The sequence below is a fragment of the Melanotaenia boesemani genome, chromosome 5, assembly GCF_017639745.1.
Source record: "Melanotaenia boesemani isolate fMelBoe1 chromosome 5, fMelBoe1.pri, whole genome shotgun sequence".
NCBI lineage: Eukaryota > Metazoa > Chordata > Actinopteri > Atheriniformes > Melanotaeniidae > Melanotaenia > Melanotaenia boesemani.
The window spans coordinates 26777742-26802353 of record NC_055686.1 but is presented as its reverse complement, the minus strand read 5'-3'; the positions used below and the strand labels follow the sequence as shown (position 1 = coordinate 26802353).

The 24612-nt window shown below is 41.7% G+C and overlaps 2 protein-coding genes across 2 annotated transcripts in view; one reads left to right on the top strand and one right to left on the bottom strand.

Annotated features, from left to right (window-relative positions):
• The window catches only part of LOC121639986 (Fc receptor-like protein 5), a 907115-nt gene that overhangs the window by 646213 nt on the left and 236290 nt on the right, over nucleotides 1–24612 (top strand). The window lies entirely within an intron of this gene.
• LOC121639990 (protein NYNRIN-like) lies at nucleotides 10351–13485 on the bottom strand. Its single transcript, XM_041985617.1, has 2 exons — nucleotides 11631–13485; nucleotides 10351–11440 (listed from the first exon to the last, which is right to left on the bottom strand). The coding sequence occupies exons 1-2, from the start codon at nucleotides 13462–13464 to the stop codon at nucleotides 10548–10550; spliced, it is 2727 nt and encodes a 908-aa protein (XP_041841551.1). The 5' UTR covers nucleotides 13465–13485; the 3' UTR covers nucleotides 10351–10547.

The following is a 24612-nucleotide window of genomic DNA, read 5'->3' as shown; positions in this document are numbered from 1 at the left end:
ACCAGCCATGAAACTCACTGTATGTCACTGCAAGTCAGTATGGACACGTTAGTGTAGTGACAAACACTTTGGTAACATTTTTCAGCATCCACACACTTCACTTTTGCAGCAATGGGGTCAACATCATTGTTGAGTGAAGACATTTCTACAACAACGACATTGCTGAGCATAAAACTGCAGTGCAGGGAAAACAGTGACTGTTTTCCTGTGTGGTGTCAGACAGCAACTATCAGGAAATGCATAAACAGGAACTAATATCTAACCACTTAAGATTAAAAGGTAAAGTCAGGTCAGATATTTATTACATGTTTCATTTTCAGAGATTCACAACAACAACTATTTGAAGACATTTATTGAATCTGTAGGCAGTGTGCAGCATAGTTTAGGGAACAGAAGCAGAGGATGGAAAAGAGTAAGATAAAAAAAAAAAAATTAAATAACAAAAAAAAGAAAAACCTTTGCAACTTAAATGTACTTCTCAGAATGGAAGGTGTGTTTGATAAGTGCAAAACAGACTGATGGAAAAGAAAGATGGAAAACCTAATAGCAGAGCAGGTCCTTAAAGGGTTAATTGTATCGTCTTGTTGTTGTGGGGCTCCAGCCAATCATATCACAAATGAAGGAAACTAAATAAAACATTATTTTATACAACACAATAAATAATCTACATACCCACCCACCCATCTGTCTGCCACAGTGTGGTGAAGACCCAATAGCAGGACTCAGGAGGAAGACGGGTGCAGGAACAAGTTTTAATGAACAAAACCAAAAACAAAAAACAAAAAAACTCAGGGACCACATGATGGGAAAATACCACAAGAATCTGATGAAAGAAACTGAAAAATGAGAGGTATAAATGCACTCAGTGACTTATAAGGAACAGGTGAAACGAATGAAAAAATGAAACTAGGTGAGGAAGCAAAACATATATATATATATATATATATATATATATATATATATATATATATATATATATATATATATATATATATATATATATATATATATATATATATATATATATATACCTGATGTGATTTATGTAACATTTTATGTAACATTAGAAAATAACAAAATCAACTCAACTTTGGCAGATAAGAGACTGTCCAACTTTAAGAGGGGTTCCCAAACTTTATCATGCAGAAACCCGCCCATGGAGGTATGTTTGGTCCAGCAGGACCCACCAATTATTTCATGCAATCAAATAATTTACAACCAGATAAACACACTGAGTTAAAAGGTTCTCTCAGTTTTTAACCTGGACTCATTCAATGTTCCTCAATGGCACAGTTGTGCAGTTGTTTTTAAGTTGGGCAAGGACAGATGTGGACCTGTGTGCAGACCGCCAAAGTATTAAAATATCCCCTGTCAGTTTAACACGGCACCACGTTCCTCCTCCTTCCAGCTGTTACGCCTCCATGTGCTTTGCTCGAATTGATTAATCTTAATAAAAAAAAAATCTTTTTATAGGCAGGCAGGTTTTCATTGTGGTTATTACAGTAAAATGATGTTTTTTGATAAGATGTGCCTAAATTACGACGGACTTTGTAGGTGAGAACTATTTTACTGTATACTGTATTCTAAATTTGACAGATAGCCAGTGGAGGGAGGCTAGTACTTGTGAAATGTAGTCATATTTGTCTGAACCAGTCAAAATTCTGGCTGCAGAGACATAAGCAGATTGAAGGATTTTGAGGTAAGTATTTGGACAACATACTAAATGGCATTACAGTAGTCAAGCCTGGAAGAAATAACAGCAAGCATGTGTTTTTCAGCATTAGCTTGAGATTAAATATGATCTGGATAAAAAATTTAGCTTTGGCCTGGCTCAAACCCAGTTAGTAGATGTAAACAATGTATCCTCCACACAAACCCGAGTCACCCACGGTATTCCCAAAGGTTCTGGTCTCAGTTCAGTTCTCTTCTCTCTCTCTACATGCTGCCTCTTGGCAACATCATCAGAAATCATAACATCAATTTCCATTGTTATGCTGATGATATCCACTTATACCTATCACTGAAATCAAAAGAATCTTAGTTAAATCAACTACAGCATTGCATTGATGACATCAAATCCTGGATGAGCAGGAATTTTATTCCTTTAAATTCAACAGAAACTGAAGTCATTGTTATTGTTTTTGTTTCTAGTAGCACTGTGAAAAACCTGGGTGTTATCTTTCACCAAGAACATTCTTTTCTCTCCCATATTAGGCAGGTATCAAGAACAGCTTGCTTTTATCTTAGGAACATAGCCAAGTTTCCATACATTAACAGACCTCAATCACATAAATGACTTATTAGCAAAGACCTTGATGAGCAGTTTGATTAGTCTGAATCAGGTGTGCTGGAGCTGGAAACCTCCAAAACATGCAGGATAGGGGTCTCCAAGGACCAGGATTTAGAAACACTGAATTAAATAATGAGGATTTCAAGAAAATAGCCATGATATAAAGAAATGAACTTGAAGTTGAACTTCACACAAATGCATGAATGATAAACCAACAGCTTATTTAAATTTCCAGCTAACTGATGAAACTTACTGATGGGTATTTTTCTATCATAAAATAAGACACAAAGAACTCAGAGTGAGGTCAGCTTCATCGCGATGGGGAGAGACAGTGGTTCAGCACTCAGAGAGTGTCTGGTGTCAACTCCGAAGTCTCAACCCCAGCGCAGCCTCTTTATTGAGCAGATTTCGCACTTCAGTAGAGCAAGCAAAGTTCAAACAGGAAAACACATCAGCATACATCACTTCATGAACCTTATCACACGGAGCAGTGACCGCCACATCCTGTTCTCTGCAGAGCAGGTGAGACCGCAAATCATTACCCAAGCTTAAGGGAGGAAACTTTAAACTGTCAACTTCTGCTTACTCCAACACTTACAAGCTGCCTCCATCCTCTCTGTGATGTTATTTGTGCTAACATGGTTGTTGCCACTGCAGACAACAGTTCTGTTCTCAGCGAAGACGGTGATGTTGAAATTGTGGAATGACTTCTGAGGTGGTCTGCAGCCGTTTTCATCACAGACGGACCACAGCAAGTTGTCCTGGATGGAGCAGTTTACTATGACGCTGCAGGATCCCTCAGTCAGGTTGGAGTGGTGCTCTGACATCATCGTCATCACTGGTCGGGGAACCATGTCTGCAACAACCAAACAATCAGATACAATCATGATATAATGGCGCCCTCCTCTGGCTGCCAGCTGTAAACACAAGACAGTCATCAAACGTTCAGATGTGTGTTTTATGTTTCATTTAAGATATGTGAGGAAATGAGGATTGACTACTTTTAAAGTTGCAGTGTAAAAAAATCATCATTTGTAATGTCTTGTAAAGACAGCAAAGATTTATTTGCACTTTCTACCAGGTCAATATTCCGTACAGACATATAAATAAAGAAAATCCATGTATAGTACAGGCTAAACACAAAGTACTGCAAAAGGACCTACCTTGGATGAAGACTTGATATGTCTCAGATACTGAATTATAACCACTTTATAGATACTGGTGTCAGTTAACATTTTAATACAAAGTGAGAAGTTTCTGCGACCAGGCCGTGCTTTCCCTTTGTTGCTGGGATTGATGCCTCTCTCAGAATAAATAATTTTACCAGAGAATTCCCATTTACCATAGGTATATGGAGGATTTTTACTGACATTCAAACACACAGTTGTTTCTGAGAACATAATATGTTGCTTTTAGATGTTCTGCCATAATTCCTAAAAACAAAGAAGAAGAAGAAAAAAAAAAAAACTAAAGCATTTACATTCACATTTTTAAATACACAGTCACAGCCTTTCAAAACCAAGAATACAGAGTAAACATACAGAAATAGGTGATAGAAGGAGAGTGGACAAAGAGCTTATTTTTAAATTTAAATCTAATTGATTATTGATTATAATTGATCTTACCTGTAAAAGTCCAGCAGCTCAGAAAGAAAACATTTTAAGGACACTCATCGTTATAATCTTAAGAAGTGTGGAATAGGAACGCATGGCGTGTTAAATAGTGCAGCAAACCATGAAGCTAGCCAGAACAACACCACCAGGTTCCAAACTCAGGAAACGAAGAAGAAAAGAAAAATAGAAAAAAGTTCCAGCATTAGAGAACCAATAAATAATTTATCTGAATGCAGTAAACAAGTGTTGCTTCTTTCACCCATAATGTCTGACTTCCCACAAAATGTGAAATACCAGTAAGTTATTTTCTGTTAATGCATGTGCATGGGTGAATAATCTCTTTTTTCTTTTTTTTTTTTTTTTTTTTTTTTTTTTTTTTTTATCTTTTGGTGTGAGAAGATAGGTGTGAGAGAGGGAAGTTAATGATATGCCAACTATTTATGTTTTAGGAGAAAACGGGTAGCCCTGCCTGGTGCCTTTTTGCAAACCGAATTTTGGAGAAGTTCGATCATTGGTCTTCACACATGCATTTGGGTTGTTGTAAAATATTTTTATCCAGTCTATGAAAGATGACCCAAACCCAAATTTGTGTAATGTTGCAAATAAAAATTTCCAGTTTACTTGGTCAAATGCTTTTTCTAAAGAAATGAGTGTGGATTCCAGATTATGTAGGGTAGAATAATCTGTTATGTTACCTGCACATATAAGTAGAGGAATGTCTACCTTTAATAAAGCCTGTTTGGTCAGGATGTATTATTATCCGGGTTATTTTTTTCTATCCTTCTGGCCAGAGCTTTGCTGATTATTTTAATATCTACCTTTATTAATGATATTTGGACGGTAACTGGAAGGAAGTTTGGGGTATTTTCCTGGTTTTAATAATAGAGTAATATTAGCTAAGTTAGTATTCGAAGGTATTTTTTTGTTGTTTTCCTTTATTTTTAATATCATATTTTAGATACATGCTCAATACACCTGATCACTGCACAGACGGCAGTCCTTTTTTCCGCTGCCTTTACTAAGTCCCCCTTCCATCTGTGGAGTTACAACAGCATGGAGATGTGGATAGACTTCTGGAGGAGTTCAACTCCCTGTGTTCTGATATTTTAGATTCCATTGCCCCTGTCAGGATTTTACGCTGTAAACCAGCTGTACAGCCGTGGCTCAATGATCACACCCGTGCGCTCAGACGCATCACTCGGAGGGCGGAGAGGAAATGGAAGAAGGACAGGCGTCATGTGTCCTTAGAGATATTAAAAAATGCTTTATCTGAATATCAGGATGCTGTAAAGAATTCTAAGACCCAGTTTATTTCAAACTTAGTGTCTGTGAACATCAGTAAGCCTCGAATTCTTTTTAACTCCTTGAACTCTCTATTGAATCCATATGATTCATCTCCTCTGACTCCATCTATTGTATTGTGTGAAAGATTTTTAAAATTCTTTATAGAGAAAGTGAGTGCTGTTAGATGCTCACCCTCATTTTGCTCACCGGATCCTGCTGTGTTGACGGTGTCTTCTGCTGTGCTTGAACATTTTGAACCTGTGATTATCTGTCAGATATCTGAAATAGTGCAACATCTGAGGCCTTCACACTGTCCTGGTGATTCTATTCCACCTCGACTCCTGAAGGAGGTATTGTGTGCTGTAGGTCCCTGGATTGTTAACTTTGTTAATTCTTCGCTTACTTTGGGTTGTGTTCCATCTGCTCTAAAACATGCTGCTGTGCAACCCCTTCTTAAAAAGAATAACCTGGATCCTACCGTTCTTTCAAATTATAGGCCAATTTCCAAGCTTCCTTTTCTCTCCAAAATTTTAGAGAAAGTTGTTTACTATCAGTTACAGGATTATCTAAAACTTTATGATCTTTATGAAAAATTCCAGTCTGGTTTTAGGCCATGTCATAGCACCGAAATAGCCCTTCTTAGGGTGTGCAATGATTTATTTTTAGCTGCTAATACTGGAGCCTCTGCTGTTTTAATCCTACTTGACCTTACTGTATGAGGCCAGATCAGTCTCAATAGGAATGAACTCACGCCAGGTTTTTCACAAATGCACATGCTCTGGTTTGCATTTGTATTTCAGAATCGGAAATGCACACTTGCTGTTTCACAAATGCACATGCTCTGATTCACAAATATAATTTTGAGGCACACTTGTAAGATTATACGAATTGCTGAACGTGCATTTACGAACTGCTTCTCATTTGTGAACATCTCTGCATTCGTGAGAGAATTCTCTGCGGTGGATTTTGAGACTCCCCTGACGTCGCAGGGTAACGAATGTCACCATTGGTTGACTAATCTGTCAATCAAATTTCCGAGTGTGATTGACAGATTCATCAGTCAATCAGGTGTGTTTGCATTCAGCCAATCATACTGCTCCTTACATTTTCTCCATACTTTTAAACCTGTGGCAAAGCTATTTGAGCATGGTAGTTCAAGTCCAACTAGCGGGCAGACATGGAGGAGACGCAACAATCACAACCTGTAAGTAACACATTTATCTTACATTCCCTCGTTGTAAATCATGTAATTGTTAATTCGATAAAAGTCAACCAATGGTGACATTCGTTACCCTGCGACGTCAGGGGAGTCTCAAAATCCACCGCAGAGAATTCTCTCACGAATGCAGAGATGTTCACAAATGAGAAGCAGTTCGTAAATGCACGTTCAGCAATTCGTATAATCTTACAAGTGTGCCTCAAAATTATATTTGTGAATCAGAGCATGTGCATTTGTGAAACAGCAAGTGTGCATTTCCGATTCTGAAATACAAATGCAAACCAGAGCATGTGCATTTGTGAAACAGCAAGTGTGCATTTCCGATTCTGAAATACAAATGCAAACCAGAGCATGTGCATTTGTGAAAAACCTGGCGTGAGTTCATTCCTATTGAGACTGATCTGGCCTCATATTACTGCAGCCTTTGATACGGTGGATCATGACATTCTTTTAATGAGCCTGCAACAGTCTATAGGAATTAATGGTATTGTACTCAAATGGTTTGAGTCCTATTTAAAAAAGAGAAACTTTTCAGTCCATCTTGGGCATTTCTCTTCTTCTGAGGCCCAACTTAGTTATGGGGTTTCTCAAGGCTCCATCCTAGGCCCTATTTTGTTTTCGTTATTGTTAGAGCCAAGCAGAAGTTGACAGTTTAAAGTTAACAGTTTAAAGTTTCTCCCTTAAGGATGGGTAATGATTTGCGGTCTCACCCACTCTGCAGAGGACAGGATGTGGTGGTCACAGCTCTGTGTGATAAGGGTCATAAAGTGTTGTATGCTGATGTGTTTTCCTGTTTGAAGTTTGCGAGCCCCTACCCAGCAGATGGTGACATAACTGGAGCCTATAAAACTCAGCTAGATGCACTTTTTGACCGTGTGCGTGTTGCCTTTAAGAAAATGGCTAATTACAGCCACCTTGCAGCTGTAAAACAGAAGCCAAATGAAGAAGTGGATGATTTCCGCATACGGTTTGAGAAAGAATTTAAAATACACAGTGGCATTCCCTATGATACTGACGAAAAAGGCCCGTATCAGCAACAGCTTAAAACAGCCCTGTTGGACATGATGACGTATCAACAAGAAACAGGTTTGCAGATGCAACCGCGAAGCAAGCAGCAGCAGGGCAATTTGGGGTCAATGATCTCTACTCTGCTGAGCAGCAGAGGGTCTTTATTGACCACACGGTGCTGGGCGACATGCAGGAAGCAGCGTCTAAGACAGAGAAACAACTCTGGCTTACTAAAGGAGCAGCTACAAGTCAGATAACGGGACTTTATGAACTTAATGGTAAACCTGTTCTCCCAAAATCTTTATTTAAAGCAGCAGCATTGGTGACACATGGTGTATGTCATGTGTCAACAGGGGGGATGAGTGACATTATAGAGAAGCAGTTCACAGCCTTTGGATTAAAATCTTACTTAAAAAACTTTTGTAAATCCTGGGTGATCTGTATTAAACATAACCCACAAGGCAACACGAGACCACAGAGGGGCAGGTTCCCTGAACCAAAATATCCTTTTCAGACACTCCACATGGACTTTATTGAACTAAACCAGAGCGGACCACATAAATACTGTCTGGTAATGATTGATGCTTATTCTAAATGGGTTGAAATAGTCCCAGCTAAACATGCTGATGCACTGACTGTGGCAAAAGCTATTTGTAAACACATTATACCTAACCATGGTATTCCAGAAATAATCTATAGTGACAATGGACCACACTTTGTGAACAAACTAATCTCATTCATGGCAGACCTTACAGACTACCAGTGTTTTCTAAAGACTTACAGCATGCTAATGATGAAAACACTTTAGCAGACTACATGAGGAAAGTTCTGCAGCAAAAAGATGTAATCAATGCAAGTTTATTGCCCTCCGATTTTATTCCCTTACAGGACCTTCCTGAGCTGGTGAAACCAGGAGACTGGGTCTTCATTAAAGTCATCAAGCGCAAAACCTGGTCCAGCCCATGGTGGGAGGGGCCTTACCAAGTGCTGCTGATGTTGTGGAATTTTTAGTTATCAAAGATCACACACTAAGTGAGAATCGAACAAAGTAGTTTTATTAAGAGCCGGCCGGCAATGAGAGTCACACAGTCCAAGGAGTTTGTCTGCGAGAGTCTGCCAGATACAAGTGAGCTTAGTTAATATACCAGGCATGAGCTGATAACATCACAGTAGGAGGTCATTGTTTTAAATTTCTCACATAGCTGTTAACAAATGTTACGGAGTGAAGGGTGCAAAGGAGGAAGCTCATTAAACTCTCAACATCTGTTGGGGGGATGAGAAAGGGGGGGGGGAGGTGTGAGAAGGAGTTCTTATCTAAATACACAGACATACAAAGGGGATGAGAGAGGGGGGAAGGTGTGAGAAGGAGTTCTTATCTAAATACACAGACATACAAAGTGTAACCTACAAACTATAAGGGTATATGAATAAATTTTCCATTACAATCCACCCCTTTGATTAAAATGTAACATATTAATCACAATTAAAGAATAAAGAAAAATTCACTCAAGGAATTCCAAATCACCACTGTCATAATAGGGAGTGATATCCTCTGGGGTATAATGATGAACATGGAAATTAAATGTTCTGTTAAGCGTACATTTGATCAGAGGAAGAACACAGCAAAAAACAACTAGAACACACAAGAGAAATATAGTCAGGAGAGTAGTAACCCTGGTCAGAACCAAGATCCAGGAACCACTAGTAAGCCAGTTCCAGAAATCCCACTCCTTAGAGGGCAAACTAGCATTGTTGCGGTCGTGTAGGGTGTCCCAGAGATCAGTAAGGGCATCATGAATCACAGACAAGTTAGTAGATGTATCAGGGACAAAAGTACAACATTGATCTCCAATCAGAGCGCAAGTGCCACCTTGTGCAGCTAGTAGAAAATCGAGGGCCATCCGGTTTTGTAGGGACATTATTCTCAAGGCTTGGACTTCCTTTTGCAGCAAGCTAAACCCAGAATCCACCAGAGAGGTTAAATTTTCCAAAGAGATTGATAGATCTTCCACAGTCCATGCTAGTTCCCCAACCCCCCACCAGGGCAAAGCCATCATAAATCCTTTCATCTGTGGAGAGAAGATACCGCGTTTAACACGATGGGGGTGATGAAAGGGTTCGGGAAAAGGCCGCAATGTACCATTTGGGGTTAGAGTAAACGCAGAGACATCAGGGAGCAGATAAGCCAGATAACATGTTCCAGACCAATTGACAGGAAGGTAAATATAAGAGTGTCTGCCACATGTCCAAACCATGTTCTGAGGACATCCAAAGCCGGTATCTGATGGGATATAAGACCAAATGGTGTTAAGAACAGAATTATTGTACATAGGAAGGTCAGGAAAAGGTAAGAGAGCTGTAAGGTTAAACACAACGACTCCTGAGGCCCACTCTGTAGAGGGAGAACTATCAGGGAATAAATCACGAGGATTTAAAGTGAACGGGTCAGAGCGTTTGGGGCAAGGTGAGGATATACATGAGGCTGAAATGATACGCTGACAACCTAGAGTGTGTCCTAAAAAGAATAGTGCATCTGTCCCATTTCGCTGAAAACAAAGAGGTGGAGAAGAATATGGATTTGTACGATCCCTTAAGCGGAAGACAGTTCTGGATGAAACACAAGTGGAGTTTGTGTTGCTGGAAAACTCAGCTGGTCTCCTCCAGGAGAGGGGAGGGCGCTGGTGTGGCCAAGTAATGTTCCTAGGGTGTAATCTATTACCCATGATCAGAGTCCACAAAGTGGTATTCAAAGGGACTGGATATGGAATAAAAACTGATTGAGTGGGTGTGGCATGCGGCACCAGTCCACAAACATAGCAACTGTCATTTGTCAATTTATGAGCAGACAAATTGGCAACTTGCCACCAAAGATTCTCAGTGTGATCATGATGCTGAAGGATGTGGTTATCTCGGCGGTGCCTCCTGAGGGAGGGTGCTTCTGTCCCCTGCAGTCATCTGGCAGGTTGGGACGAAGCTGGGGTGCGTTGTGTCAGGTGAGGTCCGGTTGGATCCAGGTACCAGAGGAGGGAGGTGATAAGGATGAAGAGGATGACGCACGACCATCCCCTCACGGCAGTCTGGGTGTACTTCATGTTGTCCCGTGGAGAATGGACCATCTCGCACGGGGCTGGCCTCAGGGATTATTCTGCCCTGTGGTTGAGAGGTCAGCTGGAGTTGGGGTACTTTGAAACCTTCTACAGTGGGACGCGTGAATCCACGTGGACCTTTCAGCGACCTTCACGGCTGTATGAGTGACCAACAGGACCTGGAAGGGACCCAGCCACCTTTTAGACCGCCAGTGCTTTCTCCTCGTCTCTCGAACCAAGATCCAATCTCCCGGAACCAAGGAGTGAAGCAGATCTGATGCTGGGCGTGGCAGGGCCTCTTTCACCACACTCTGCACCTGTGAGAGAACTTTGGACAGATTTTGACAATAAGCAAGCATGTTACTTTCACAGTATGTGGTAGACACGGAGAGTCCTGGAGGATCCAGACCAGTGTAGGGAGGTCTGCCAAACAGAATCTCAAATGGACTAAGATTTGTCCGGGCACGTTTCCTCATTCTCATGTGCATAAGAATGAGTGGGAGGGCTTTTGGCCAAGACAGTCCTGTTTCTTCACAACATTTAGCCAACTTACCTTTTAAAGTGGCGTTCTCTCTTTCAATTGCTCCGCCTGATTGCGGGTGATAAGCACAATGAGTCTTAAGCTGGAACCCCAATAGTCCACTTACCTCTTTCAGGGCCGCATTTACAAAGTGTGAACCATTGTCAGATGAGACCTTAACTGGAATCCCCCATCTTGGAATGATTTCGGTCACCAGAGCCTTAGCCACGACTGAACTTGTGGCATGCTTTGCTGGAAAAGCTTCAACCCACTTTGACCACATGTCTACCATAACTAGACAATATTTCTTACCTTCTGCAGGTGTTAACTCAATGAAATCCATCATCAAATGATCAAAAGGCTGATTAGGTGGTGTATGACCAGCTGGAGGGCAGGCAAGAGGGCGGGCGGTGTTATAGCCTGCACAGATCAAACATTTTTTTGCAGTAATTTTCAGCCACCACAGTGAAGCCTTTTGTGAACCACAGAGATGTTGTGGAAGATACCATCCCCCCTTTTGACACATGGTCCAACCCATGTGACAACTTAGCAAACCAGGGGAAGAAATGGCGAGGAAGGCAAGGTTTTCCATCAACAGAGCGCCATACACCTGCAGAATCAGGGGTGCAGGAGTTAGCCTTCCAGACAGAGCGTTCCTCTGGAGTAGAAAAAGACTGGATGTCCTGCAGAGAACAGGGAGGAGAGTGATCCTCTTCTGTGAGAGGAGAAGAGGTGAGAATGTGCGGCGAGGCTGACAGAGCTGCCTGCTTAGCAGTCTGGTCGGCCAAGGCGTTGCCACGGGCAACAGAGGAAGTGTCATTAGTGTGAGCTTGACATTTCACTACAGCGACATCTGAAGGAAGAAGAATAGCGTCAAGGAGAGCCGCAACCTGTGTGGAGTTCAAAATAGGCTTACCATCAGATTTCAAAAAATTACGGTGACGCCACAACGCACCAAAGTCATGAACTACACCAAAGGCGTAACGCGAATCGGTATACACAGTCAGGGACTTACCTTGTGCGAATTTACAGGCCTCAGTGAGAGCAACAAGTTCAGCTGTCTGAGCAGAGAATTGTGAAGGGAGGGAGCCAGAGAGGAGAACTTGATGCTCATCACAGACAGCAAAACCCACTCTGTTCTTACCAGAATGGTCTCTGAAGGAGGAGCCATCACAAAAAAGAATGAGATCAGAGTTAAGAAGAGGCTCATCAGATAAATCTGGTCTCGGAGTGCAGATTTCAGACAGAACAGTCTCACAACAGTGATGAACACCATCTTCTGCGGTAGGAAGAAGAGTGGCAGGGTTAAGTGATGTACACCGTTTCATAGTGATGTTAGGCATATCGAGAAGAACTGTGGTGTATCTCAGCCATCTAGCTGCAGACAGATGAGAAGTCTTTTGTTCGAGCAAAATGATGGATACAGAATGAGGAACAAAAACAGTTAGCTCACTGTATCCCACAATGTCACGTGATGCAAGTACAGCCTTCTCACATGCAGCCACAGCTCTCAGACAGCCAGGAAGCCCCGCAGCAACAGAGTCGAGCTTGGAAGAGTAATAGGCCACCGGGCGCTTGTGAGAGCCGTGCTGTTGAAGGAGAACAGAAGACATGAAACCATGTTTTTCATCAACAAACTGAAAGAAAGGTTTGGCTGGGTCTGGCAGAGCCAGGGCTGGAGCAGAACACAGCGCTTGTTTCACAGACAGGAAAGCCTGCTCAGCCTCCGGGGTCCAGAAGAAATGGTCATGAGCAGATAGATTCTTACCATGTATACAGGAAGTCAGGGGGGCCTCAAGTTCAGAAAAATGTGGAATAAAGGCCCGACAAAACCCTACCATACCTAGAAATGACATCAGCTGTTTCTTGGTAACAGGTTTTGGTGCTTTCTGAATGGCCTCAATCCGTTTAGGGGTCAGGGCCTTGGTGGTGGCAGAAATGTGATGCCCTAGAAAGATGACTTGAGGCTGGCAGAACTGTAGTTTACGCAGACTGGCTTTATGACCCTCAGAATGAAGATGGAGGAGGAGGGCCAGTGTGGCCTCCTCACACAAGGAGGCAGAAGGACAGCAGAGCAGAAGGTCATCAACGTAAGTTAATAAAACTACGCCCTGTGGAAGCTGCAAAGAAGAAAGAGAATCTCTTAGTACCTCATTGTAGATTGTGGGGGACTCACAGTACCCCTGGGGAAGCCGGGTCCAAGTGTATGGTTTCCCATTGAACTCAAAAGCGAACCAGAATTGGCTGTCTGGATGAACAGGAACAGACGTAAAAGCATTTGCCAGATCTATCACGGAGAAATGTGTAGCAGTAGGAGGAATCTGCGACACGATGGTGTGGGGGTTGGGCATCATAGGGGCCCGTGAAATAACTGCTTTATTGACAGCTTGGAGATCTTGGACAAAACGCCAGTCAGGTTTGGCTGGTGGTTTACGTGGTTTCATGATTGGGAAAATAGGAGTGCGAACAGGCGAATTTGGACAAGAAACAACAATACCACTCCTAAGATGTGAATTAAAGACAGGTGTAATACCCTCCAAAGCTTCAGGTTTGAGAGGATATTGCTTCTGGCAGGGGCGGTAGTCAGATTTCAGAGTGATGACTACTGGGGGGCAGTTCTTAACCAGGCCCACATCATGGGGAGAGGTAGCCCACAAATCAGAGGGAACCTGAGAGAGGGCTGGGGGAACAGGTGGCAAGGGTGAGTCAGCAGATAAACATGTCAGAGAATCATCATCTACCAACTGAACACTTTTCTGGCAATGAATCACAGAGAGCATGCTCTGCTTAAACACACCCAGCCTTGGAGAAAACAAAACTGCTGAGTCATGAGTGGATTGCCACTGAGACTCTCTGAGAGCAGTAGCAACAAAGGGGCCCAAATCCTTCCACTCAGTTGAGTGGGACTTGGAAAGAGACACGTGTGGGTGTGTGTGAAGTTTAAACAACTTCTGTTGGTCAGAGGTTAGTGAGACAGACAAAACACACATACTTTCATTCCAAAACATACATGTCACAGTCAGTTTGTCAGAGCAGTCCCTAAAAAAGATTTTTTCATACTGCTGATCTGGCCCATCAGGACAGATGTAGGATGTGCAATGTAATTCCCTCTCCCTCATCACCTCTGCCCCAGGGGAGACTCTGGCTCTGCAGAGGGACAGCCAGTGTGAAGAAAGAGGGGAGCTTCCCATTTTCCACTGATAAGCATAGCAGGGAGCTCTTGGGTTATATTTAACCATCATTAAATCTTTTTCCTCAGTGTCAGAAGATGAACATGATATGGTCAGCCCCTGAGACCCAGAGGAAATCTGAATTCCCAGTTTGCACATCAGATCACGGCCCAGTAAATTTACAGGACAAACTTTGGACAAAAGAAAGGAATGTGTAAATGGATGCTCACCTTGTACTGAGCAGGTTAAAGGTACCGTGAATTTTTCTTTGTCATGATGGCCTCCAGCAGACACAGAAATAACAGTCTTACCACTGAGTGGTGGAGTGGGATTTAGGGTGCCTGTCTTAAGAACTGAGTGAGTTGCACCACTGTCAACCATAAAAGAAACTGGTTGATTATTTACAGACAATGTAAACAAAGGAAAACGTTTATAAGCTATAGCAGCTAAATGAGTGTATGTGTGTGTGTATGTGTGTGTGTGCATTTCACTTCCCTCAACAGTTGCTGCAGCGAAAACTGTGGTGGGTGGAGAAAAAAGCTCCTCTGGAGTCCTGTCTCCCGGGTCCGCCCCTCAGTCAGCCTGCTGGTTTCTCTGTTTGTGGGTGGGCCCATGAACACGAGGGCACTCGTCCTTCCAGTGTCCGTATTGGCCACAGCGATAACATGCCCCACGCTGTTGTTGGTTGCCGCCCCTCTCTCGTCTTCCTCTGCCCCTTCCTCTGCCTCTCCTATCCCTATTGGATTGTGGCTGATTTTGGGAGGTGAACAGAGTCAAGGCTGTTGACATCTGTTTTTCTTTCTTGGATTCAGCTTTTTTCTTGTTTTCATCCATGACATCTTGTGCGTGTTTTGCTTGACGTTGGAGCTTAGCCAGTCTGGTCTCATGTCTCATCTCTCCGTCGGTCCTCTGGACGACGCTGCTGAGGCTGCTGGGGCTGTTGTAACACCGGGGGACAGGAGTCCAGATCTGGATCCACCTTCAGCGCCTGTAATCGTTCCTGCAGTGAACGATATGGAGAGGGTTGTGAATGTCCTAAATTATTATTATATGGTGGAGGTGCACTAGGCAGGGATGCATTATCCCTCCTGTTTCCTATATCTCCAGTCATATCTAATCCCCCACCCATTTCTTTAGTATTAGCTTTCCTAACCCTACATTCACTCTCATTTTTCCACATTTCAATGCATTTAGTATGCCGTTCCCACTTCTCTACATCCGTTGCCTTGATTTTCTTTTTTTTCTTTTTCTCATCCCAGTCCTTCTGTGCTGCCTCATTCAGCTTATCTAATTCCTTCTTACTCAAACTCCCGTTCTCTGGAAAACCATGTTTCTTTGTCCAGTAAGTCATGCAGTCCGTGCAGTCAGGTCCATATTTCTTTTTCATATCTCTTAAAATTTGGGAGTCCCATTTACTCTCCTTCCCCGTCACAGCTGTGTTTCCCATTATGCAGCTAGGACGTCTCCTTGCTGGATTTTTCTTCTTCGAGGAGCCCAAACTCAGGCACAAAAATTGACTAAAACGCCTATTATTACCACCGAAGTTTTCACCTCAGTGCCGGACTAACTCTACTCTACCGCAATAGAATAGTAATCTACCTTGCCTCACAAGATAGCGGGACCCTGCGAAAAGGAGCAGTAAATGGGAGTCTGATATGAAAACTTCTCACCGTGTGTGATTCTGGATGCTGCTCCACACGCAGACTTCGTTCTGGATATCAGTGGTGCCTGAACGGAGTTCCTCCGCCGTCCCCTGATGGTTAAGGCTGACCCAGGGGCTGAAGTATCCTTCAGGATGATCAATCACGGGTTCTGGTCCTCCGGTCAGTCACTCAAGATATCCTGTTCGTGACGCCAAATTGTTGTGGAATTTTTAGTTATCAAAGATCACACACTAAGTGAGAATCGAACAAAGTAGTTTTATTAAGAGCCGGCCGGCAATGAGAGTCACACAGTCCAAGGAGTTTGTCTGCGAGAGTCTGCCAGATACAAGTGAGCTTAGTTAATATACCAGGCATGAGCTGATAACATCACAGTAGGAGGTCATTGTTTTAAATTTCTCACATAGCTGTTAACAAATGTTACGGAGTGAAGGGTGCAAAGGAGGAAGCTCATTAAACTCTCAACATCTGTTGGGGGGATGAGAAAGGGGGGGGAAGGTGTGAGAAGGAGTTCTTATCTAAATACACAGACATACAAAGGGGATGAGAGAGGGGGGAAGGTGTGAGAAGGAGTTCTTATCTAAATACACAGACATACAAAGTGTAACCTACAAACTATAAGGGTATATGAATAAATTTTCCATTACACTGACAACGCCTATGGCAGTCAAGATAGTGGAAAGACCCAGCTGGATACATCTCAGTCACTGCAAACTTCTGAGTGCAAAGTAAGGCTGCTGTGAGTGGGGGAAGGAGGGCTGTGATTAAAACCCACAGCCTCTGGCTACAAATAGGGATTATCTTTTAGTGATAATTCGTATCAATGCCAGTGAAGAAACCAACAGATCCCATTTCACCTTAAGCAGCACCTTTAACTCAGAAACCAGCACAAATGGAGGATCTGGAGCAGAGACGTAGACCAAGGCGTCACTGCTGCTGGACCTACGCGTGCACTGTGACTGTAGCATGTCTCACCACCTTGTCCTTTGCATTATTCTTGCTGTGGCCAACAATCTACAGATGGTTCTACCCTGCACCGCTACCGGAAACAATGATCAAGAGGTATGTGCACCATCATGCACACCTGTGGAAAGACCATAACCCCTTGGAGCTACAGGACGTCAACCTCTGGTATGTGTATGCCAAAATGTTGGCCGCCTTGAAGAGCCAGACCGACTGCTATGTTTGCTCAGTCATACCAAAGTCATCCAGCCAATCTGACCTTTATGCACGAGCCATGACCTACTGTGATGCCATATGTTTTGCTTATCTCACAAGCAGAGGGTACAACCCGTACCGTTTCGGGGGATGTGACTGCCGCAAGACACAGTTTAACATCTCTCACCTCAATATCTTTGTGGCCCGCAGAGGCCGCCTTCCTCAGGGTGATCCACCACCTGCTGTATCTACATTCCTGATGAAGTTAATGGAGATGTAGCGCAGGCAATGGCTGGCCTGCAGAATCTCAGGGACAGTATGGCTGCGGATCGTGTGCCACCCCCTGAGTGGGGTTTCTGGTCATGGCTTACTAGTGGACCATGGTGGACTGTGATATTAAGGGTGTGCGCTCCATTCCTATCAGGATTGATTCTGATTTGCATTCTGATTTCTTGTGTGATTCCATGTCTTAAATCCATGATTTCTCGAGCAATTTCACATGCTTATGCACAACAACTTATGTTGTCACGGGAGTATGCTCCACTCCCAGTTGATGCTACAGACATAGGTCTGTAATGTTCACTGTTATGATGCCTGTATTGAAAATGTGAAGACAAGTGATACAGTCTGATGCTATGAAAAGTGGACTTTGTTTTATATTTGCATTTCTTCACATATTATTGATTGACTTGCTTCCTCTGGGGTCTATTTTAAAAAAATATAGAGTCTCTTTTCACTGTTATGCCGATGACATTCAGATCTATTTATCTTTTAAATCTGCAGAAGATCATTGCATTAAAAATCTTCAACAGTGTTTGCAGGACATTAAAATTTGGATGGAGAGAAATTTCCTGTGTATAAACAGCAAAAAAACAGAGGTCATTATTTTTGGTAAATCTGACCTGCTGGCAGGATGCAGCAGTGTTATTGGTACCCTGGACTTATTTATTCATTCTTTTATTAAAAACCTTGGTCTTTTATTTGATCCTAACCTCAAATTTGACAGGCAGGTTTGTGCAGTAGTCCAGTCTAGCTTTTATCAGCTGAGGCTTATCAGTAGAATTAAACCTTACCTTCCCCGTGATGCCCTAGAAAGGGTTATTCACACTTTCATTTTCTCTAGACTGGACTACTGCAATTCCCTTTATTGTGGGATTGATCAATCTCTTCTGCGCCGTCTTCAGCTGATTTAAAACTCAGCTGCCCGCTTACTAACGGGTACTAGACGGCGGGAGCACATTACACCAGTGCTGTGATCCCTTCACTGGCTGCCTGTTGCTTTTAGAATTTCTTTTAAACTCTTACTCTTGACTTTTAAATGTTTACATGGTCTAGCACCTCCTCATCTGTCCGAGTTGCTACACCACCACCGTCCTGGTAGAGCACTGAGGTCGGAAAATCAATTGAGGTTAGTAGTCCCGAGTACTCGGTTAGTCACTCGGGGAAACAAAGCTTTTTCCGTGGTGGCTCCAAAACTTTGGAATGGACTTCCTCTATCTGTGAGGTCTGCCAAAGATCTGAACAATTTTAAATGTCTTTTGAAAACTTATCTCTTTACTTTGGCTTTTAACCCTAGAGAGCAGGATCATTAGGCTAGGTCTTTTAATTTAATTATATTTTTATCTGTTATTTTACTGTTTTAAACTGCTTGTTTTACTATGATTTGATGTTTTATTTGTTGTCATTTTATCTGTACAGCACTTTGGGTACCCTGGGGTATGAGAAGGTGCTATAGAAATAAAGGTTGATTGATTGATTGATTGAAAACAAAACTGAATTAATGAATAAATGTTCGACTGCGTCTGGTTTGTATCTGCCGTCTCACCGGAAATATGTCACCTACAGCGTCAACATCACTCACTCATAGATAGATATGACTTTATTAATATATTTTAATATATTTATTGATTAACTTACCATAAAGTTGTATCATTATGTTCATCCACTGGTATGTAGTTTACATATTGTCAGGTGGACTGCTGGATGTCAAATGGCCAGCAGATGTCAGTACCACCAAATAAGCTGTTAAGTGGGGCCTCAGTTAATGACACATCTGGCAATGCAATTGGCCAGAAAGACTTAACACATTTGCAGGGCTTCATTTCACCATCACTACTGTCTACCCCACACCATCAAAACATTTTCTAGATCTGCCTCTGGTTTTGATCTTGTTTAATTCAACATTGTTAAAGTTGCAGCAGAGGTAATAAAACATTTATATGTATTTTTCCTCATTGTCCTGAGTGTTTCAGATAGTTGTAAGAACCATCTCTGTCTAGTCTGTTTCGATTTTATTAAAAGGTTGTAAAAGTTATAAAACAACCAGATGTGATGACTGTACATGTGAATCTGATAGAAAGCTGAATAAACTCTGATAAAACTTTCTGGGGCCAGAAAACAAAGTCACCTTGAACTTTTAAGTTCCTTTCAGGTATGTGATAATATGTTCATGTTTAGTTCAGAGGTATGTGAAACAGACATGCAGTGACATAAATACATGTAATGTTTATTTTAAGTAAGGCATGATTAGAAACTAGCATATTTTTAACTTGGTTTATCTTAAGATAGAAAAATAAACTGTAAACTTAACAAGATGTTAGACCATTTATTAATTTAGTTTGAACTGAGGCATAATGTTTATAGTGCAGTTACAGAAAGTGACCTAGGCTGTTTCTCTAGCTTTATCTCCTACAGACTATTCTCACCATGTTTGGGTGAGCTTTATAGAATTAGACACCAATAAACTTTCTTAGGTTTTCAATGGTTACTTATAGAATGATTCAATAAGAGGCAGTTTTCACATGTGGAAATGCAAAGAAAATGCATCCCAACCCACTCTTATCCAACCAGCACCTGTGGAAACTGGGGCTTAAGTTACCATAGCAACCTATGTAGACAAACTGCTAATGTCTAAAGTTGACAGTTACCTGAAAAATACAGTTTAGACAGTCTCTCCAATCAATCTGATTAGAGAAAGGAATCTTTGTCTGGTAAAGTTTGTCTGGAATAAATAAAACCTCACAGTTAAATACGAGTCAATGCTCCAGATTTACAGCACTGCATCAAAAAAAGAGAATCAATTTCGATAATTAAAACTTTGAGCGGTATAAATTCATTTACATATTTTTTTATATTTTACTTGTGTTTATGAAAAAGACAAAAAGAAAAAAACCCAAACACAACAAAAAAAAAGTGAAAGGAAGAAAATAGAACACAAAGAACAAACAGGCAGGTAGGGAATCGTTGGACATGGAAATAATGCATAACCTTAGAGAGACGCTAAAGTTGCCAGGTCCAGATAAAAATCTGTTGTTTGGAATTTTTTTTAAAGTGGATCCAAACTACACCTGGATCTGGTTTGAATTGAGATCCAGATCAGATCATGAAAGGATCTTGTAGACTCTGTCTGCTCATTACTGATTTCATTGTTACCAACCAGCTTGTGTCCCACAACATCAAATTGAAAATGATCAATTTTAGAGAAATATTGGTTTTATTTACAAAAACATTATACACATTCATATCAAAGAAAACAACAGCTGGGAAGTTGGGCTGCAGCAGGATGAATACACCTGCTGGATTTTACCTTCAAAGATGCAGTCAGTGCAGCACATAAAGTCTCTTGTACTGTCAGAGGGAATGTAGAGGGGGTGTAAGAAAACACACTGATATCAAACCCAGAGCAGCAGTGCTCAAGTGGATTTGGACTTGAGTGTGTTTGTAAAACAGAAACAACACTGACTAATACAGTTCACTCTATAGTTAATCTCCAGTCTAAAAAGCACAGCTTCAAATACAGAGTTAAATGAACGTGTCTGCTGAGATGCAGCAGATTTTAAAGGCGGACCTGGTGAAGGTGAATTTATTGAGCTCTGCGGCCAAACAATGTGTCCAGTGTTTCTTCTGAGCTTCTGTTTTGTTGATGACCTCTCCTTAAACAGCTGGAAAACAGAAAAATAAAGTACAACTATGTCAGAGACTGTTTGTATATTGTAGCTAATAATAAACTGCAGCAGTTCTTATTAAAATGGTCTCCTTCATACATACTGTTTTTATCACTTGAAGTGAATTAAATTTAGTTGTTGAAAAACAAGCAAAAACCAGATAAATAGTTACTGCTGAGTATTGTTTTTTTTCTGTCAATCTGGATTTAAATAGTTGCAGTCAAACGTGTTAAATTGGTCATCATAATAACACGGTCATGTGAAATTTTATAAGAAATTCAAACTTCATTTAATTAATACAGATAAATAATGCAGTGGGAAATGTTGGGACATTTAACAGATGACCAGTTGATAAGCTCATCCTGAGGAAAACTACATAATTGTTTAAATATGAGGGTTTGAGGTCATTTAAGAGACAATGGCTTAGAGGAACACATCATGTGCATCATGTAAAGAATCAACAAACCCTGTCTAATATGTCTTGGAATTTTGACTGTGAGACCAGTTGCAGATCAACAGGGGGGCAAGGGGGGACAACAGACCCCCGACTTTGAGGCTTGTCAGTAACAATAATAAAATATTATGCAGATCCAATAATGGAAGAAACACCTTAAAACTGTTTGATAATACTTGATAATAGTCAGTCTATATTAATTTATTTTTAGAAAATATCAAAATGAAAAGATGATCATTGAGGAACCTATATGTCATCAATATTCACTTCAGAGAGAAAAATTTAGATGTTTGTGAAATGTTTTCCAACAGCACAATAATGGTCACCTTCAGTTTTGCTAAAACAAGTAGCTCATATCTGTACTGTGCAGTAATTTAAATAATATTTTTGGAATTTTTCTTTTTTAGGAATCTAAAAGGAAGGAAGGAAAGGAATCTTTGTTTTCATTTGGGCCTAAAAATGTTCTTCATCTTATTAGACGTAAATAATTTTAAAGTGTTTTCATAGATCTTTTAATTTACTCAATTTTAAATAGATACAGTAAGGGATTTTCATCTATGACATCAAACACCCCTGGCCACCCTGGCTAGACCTCTTGCCACTCCTTTGCCCCCATGTAAAATTTTCTAGATCCACCACTGTGTGACTCAATCTCTTCCCCGAGATCAACTAGAAATTAAATTCTTACTGGCATTTATTGCCTTCTTCACTATTTTTCACTGTAAAAAGAGAATAATTTAACCAAGTTCATTTGTTTTCATTGGGTAACAAATAACTTAATTAAGTTAATCCAATTTGTTTTTTGACAGTTTTGAGACAGAAGTGTTTTTTTTTTTTTCAAATTCCTACAACAAAGTGAGAACTGGACACCAAAGACCAGATATTTTCTGTTATATCTTTTAGCAGGTATAATAGCAACTGGGATGAACTGAACCTTTAAACAAAAAATGCATAATTTTGTAATAAACTTTCAGACCTGTTGTAAAAAGAAATGTTTTGTGTCTTTAGAATAACAACTATTGATTGTTTCATGACCAAATAAATATTAGTCTCCAGGTCTTCGGACCCAAACTTTTCCTGAACATAAACATAACACAGGCAGTGAAGCACATAATAAAAATTTATAGGGTAGTAATCATAAAAGGTTACATTTCAGCTAATTTTGCGTTTCCCATGGGTCTTTGCACAATTGCATGGATTGTCTGGGTAGGTCGAAATGTCAAGTTGAACTAACCTAAACTAAATTGGATCAAATTAACTTAACCACTTGTTACAAATCAAAGCAATTCAACTAAAATGGTTCAACAATTTTCTTGACTGCAAGTCAAATGAATGTACAAAAGTAAGTTTTTATGAGTAACCAAAAAGAATTAAATGATATTCATATGAAAATGTGCTTTAAACCAACTACGACTAAAATATTTTTTAGTGAGGGTAGAAAGACAGCAGACGTCTCCGTTGCATTTAAGGCCTCATTTTCTTCCAAAAACTGTCCCCTTAATTTATCATTTAAGAAAGAAGCTAATATTAATCTCATAAAGTAGAATGTTGTTAGACGAATAATCACCAAGTTGGAAAATTGGGTATTTTTTTCTATGAAAGCACCCTGTAGTGTACTGGTTAGAAAAAGTCAATATTTAAAAATTAAATGTTTTTTTGTTTTTTTTTAATGGTTTGTTCTGTCTGGGTTTGTGTGCTCTGTTTTCATGTAAATTGAAAATAAATAAAATATCCAGGTAAAACTGAATTTAGAGAAGGGCTCAAAGTATTGCTCCTTTATTAAAATTCAGAATTAATTTTTATTTCTTCCTACTACAAATTAGTTGTTTTGGTTTATTTTGTCCATCTCCAGACTTTTATCTCTTTATTTTTACCCTTTACTCTGCTTTCTCTCTCCTCCCTGAGCTGCCACCTTACTGTGGTGGAGATGTTTGCGTGTCCTCATGATCCTAGTGGCTATGTTGTCGGGGGCTTTATCCCCCTGATAGGGTCACCCATGGCAAACAGGTGTCTAGTGGAGGGACCAGATGAAGTGTGGCTCAAAACACACCTATGATGACGACAAACCATGGACCCAGGTTTCCCTTGCCAGGACGTGGGTCACCGGGCCCCCCCCCCCCTCTGGAGCCAGTACTGGAGGTGGGGCACGGAGGCGGCCGGGCCTTTGTCCATACGGTTCAGTCGGGCTCGGCCTGAAATGGTGACATGCCCCCCCCTCCTCCCGTGGGCTCACCACCTGCAGGAGGGGTCATAGGGGATGGGTGCAGTGTGAGTTGGGCAGCTGCAAGAGGCGGGACCCTGGCGTTCTGATCCTCAATGGCTTGTGCTCTGAAACCACTGTCCTTGAGATGGGCTGGACCCTCTTCCATTCTGGAGTTGTTCCAAGTGAGAGGCAGGTGAAGGCATGCTCATTGCCCCCCGACTTGGTGCCTGTATGTTGAGGTTTTCCCCTGGGGGACGAAAGGGTAGCCTCCCTCCACCTTCAGGTGGGGGGGGGGGGGGGGGGGGGGGGGGGGGGGGGGGGGGGGGGGTCTTGACTGTTGTTTGTGCTTATGCACCAAAAAACAGTTGAGAGTACTCATCCTTTTTTTGGAGTCCTTGGAGGGGGTGTCCAGGGGCTCCCTCGTTCTGCTGGGGGACTTCAATGACCACATGGGCAATGACTGCCATACCTGGACGGGCATGATTGGGAGGAATGGCCCCCCTGATCTGAATCCAAGTGGTGTTTTGTTGTTGGACTTCTGTGCGCATCATGGATTGTCCATAACAAACACCTTGTTCAGGCATAAGAGTGTCCACACCAGGACCCTTTATGCCACAGTTCGACGATCGACTTTGTAGTCGTATCATCGGACTTGCGGCCACATATCTTGGACACTCGAGGTGAAGAGATGGGTCAAGCTGTCAACTGATCATCACCTGGTGGTGAGTTGACTCAGATGGTGGGGGAGGATGCCGGTCAGGACTGGCAGACCCAAGCGTGTTGTGAGGGTCTGCTGGGAATGTCTGGCAGTGTCTGAGTCCTTTTGCAGAAGGAGTTTTAACTCCCATCTCTGGCAGAGCTTCAACCATGGCAGACGACGTTGAGTCCGAGTGGGCTGTGTTCCGGGCCTCTGTTTTTGAGGCGGCCAGCCGCAGCTGGTCGTTAATGCCTGTCGTGGCGGTAACCTCCAAACTTGTTGGTGGACACCAGCAGTAAGGGATG

Coding starts and splice junctions, on each gene's coding strand:
- LOC121639990 (XM_041985617.1), bottom strand. CDS start 13,464: ATGAAACCACGTAAACCACCAGCCAAACCTGACTGGCGTTTTGTCCAA. Junction 11,441..11,630: donor CTGCACCCCTGATTCTGCAG/GTGTATGGCGCT, acceptor TGATCTGTGCAG/GCTATAACACCGCCCGCCCT.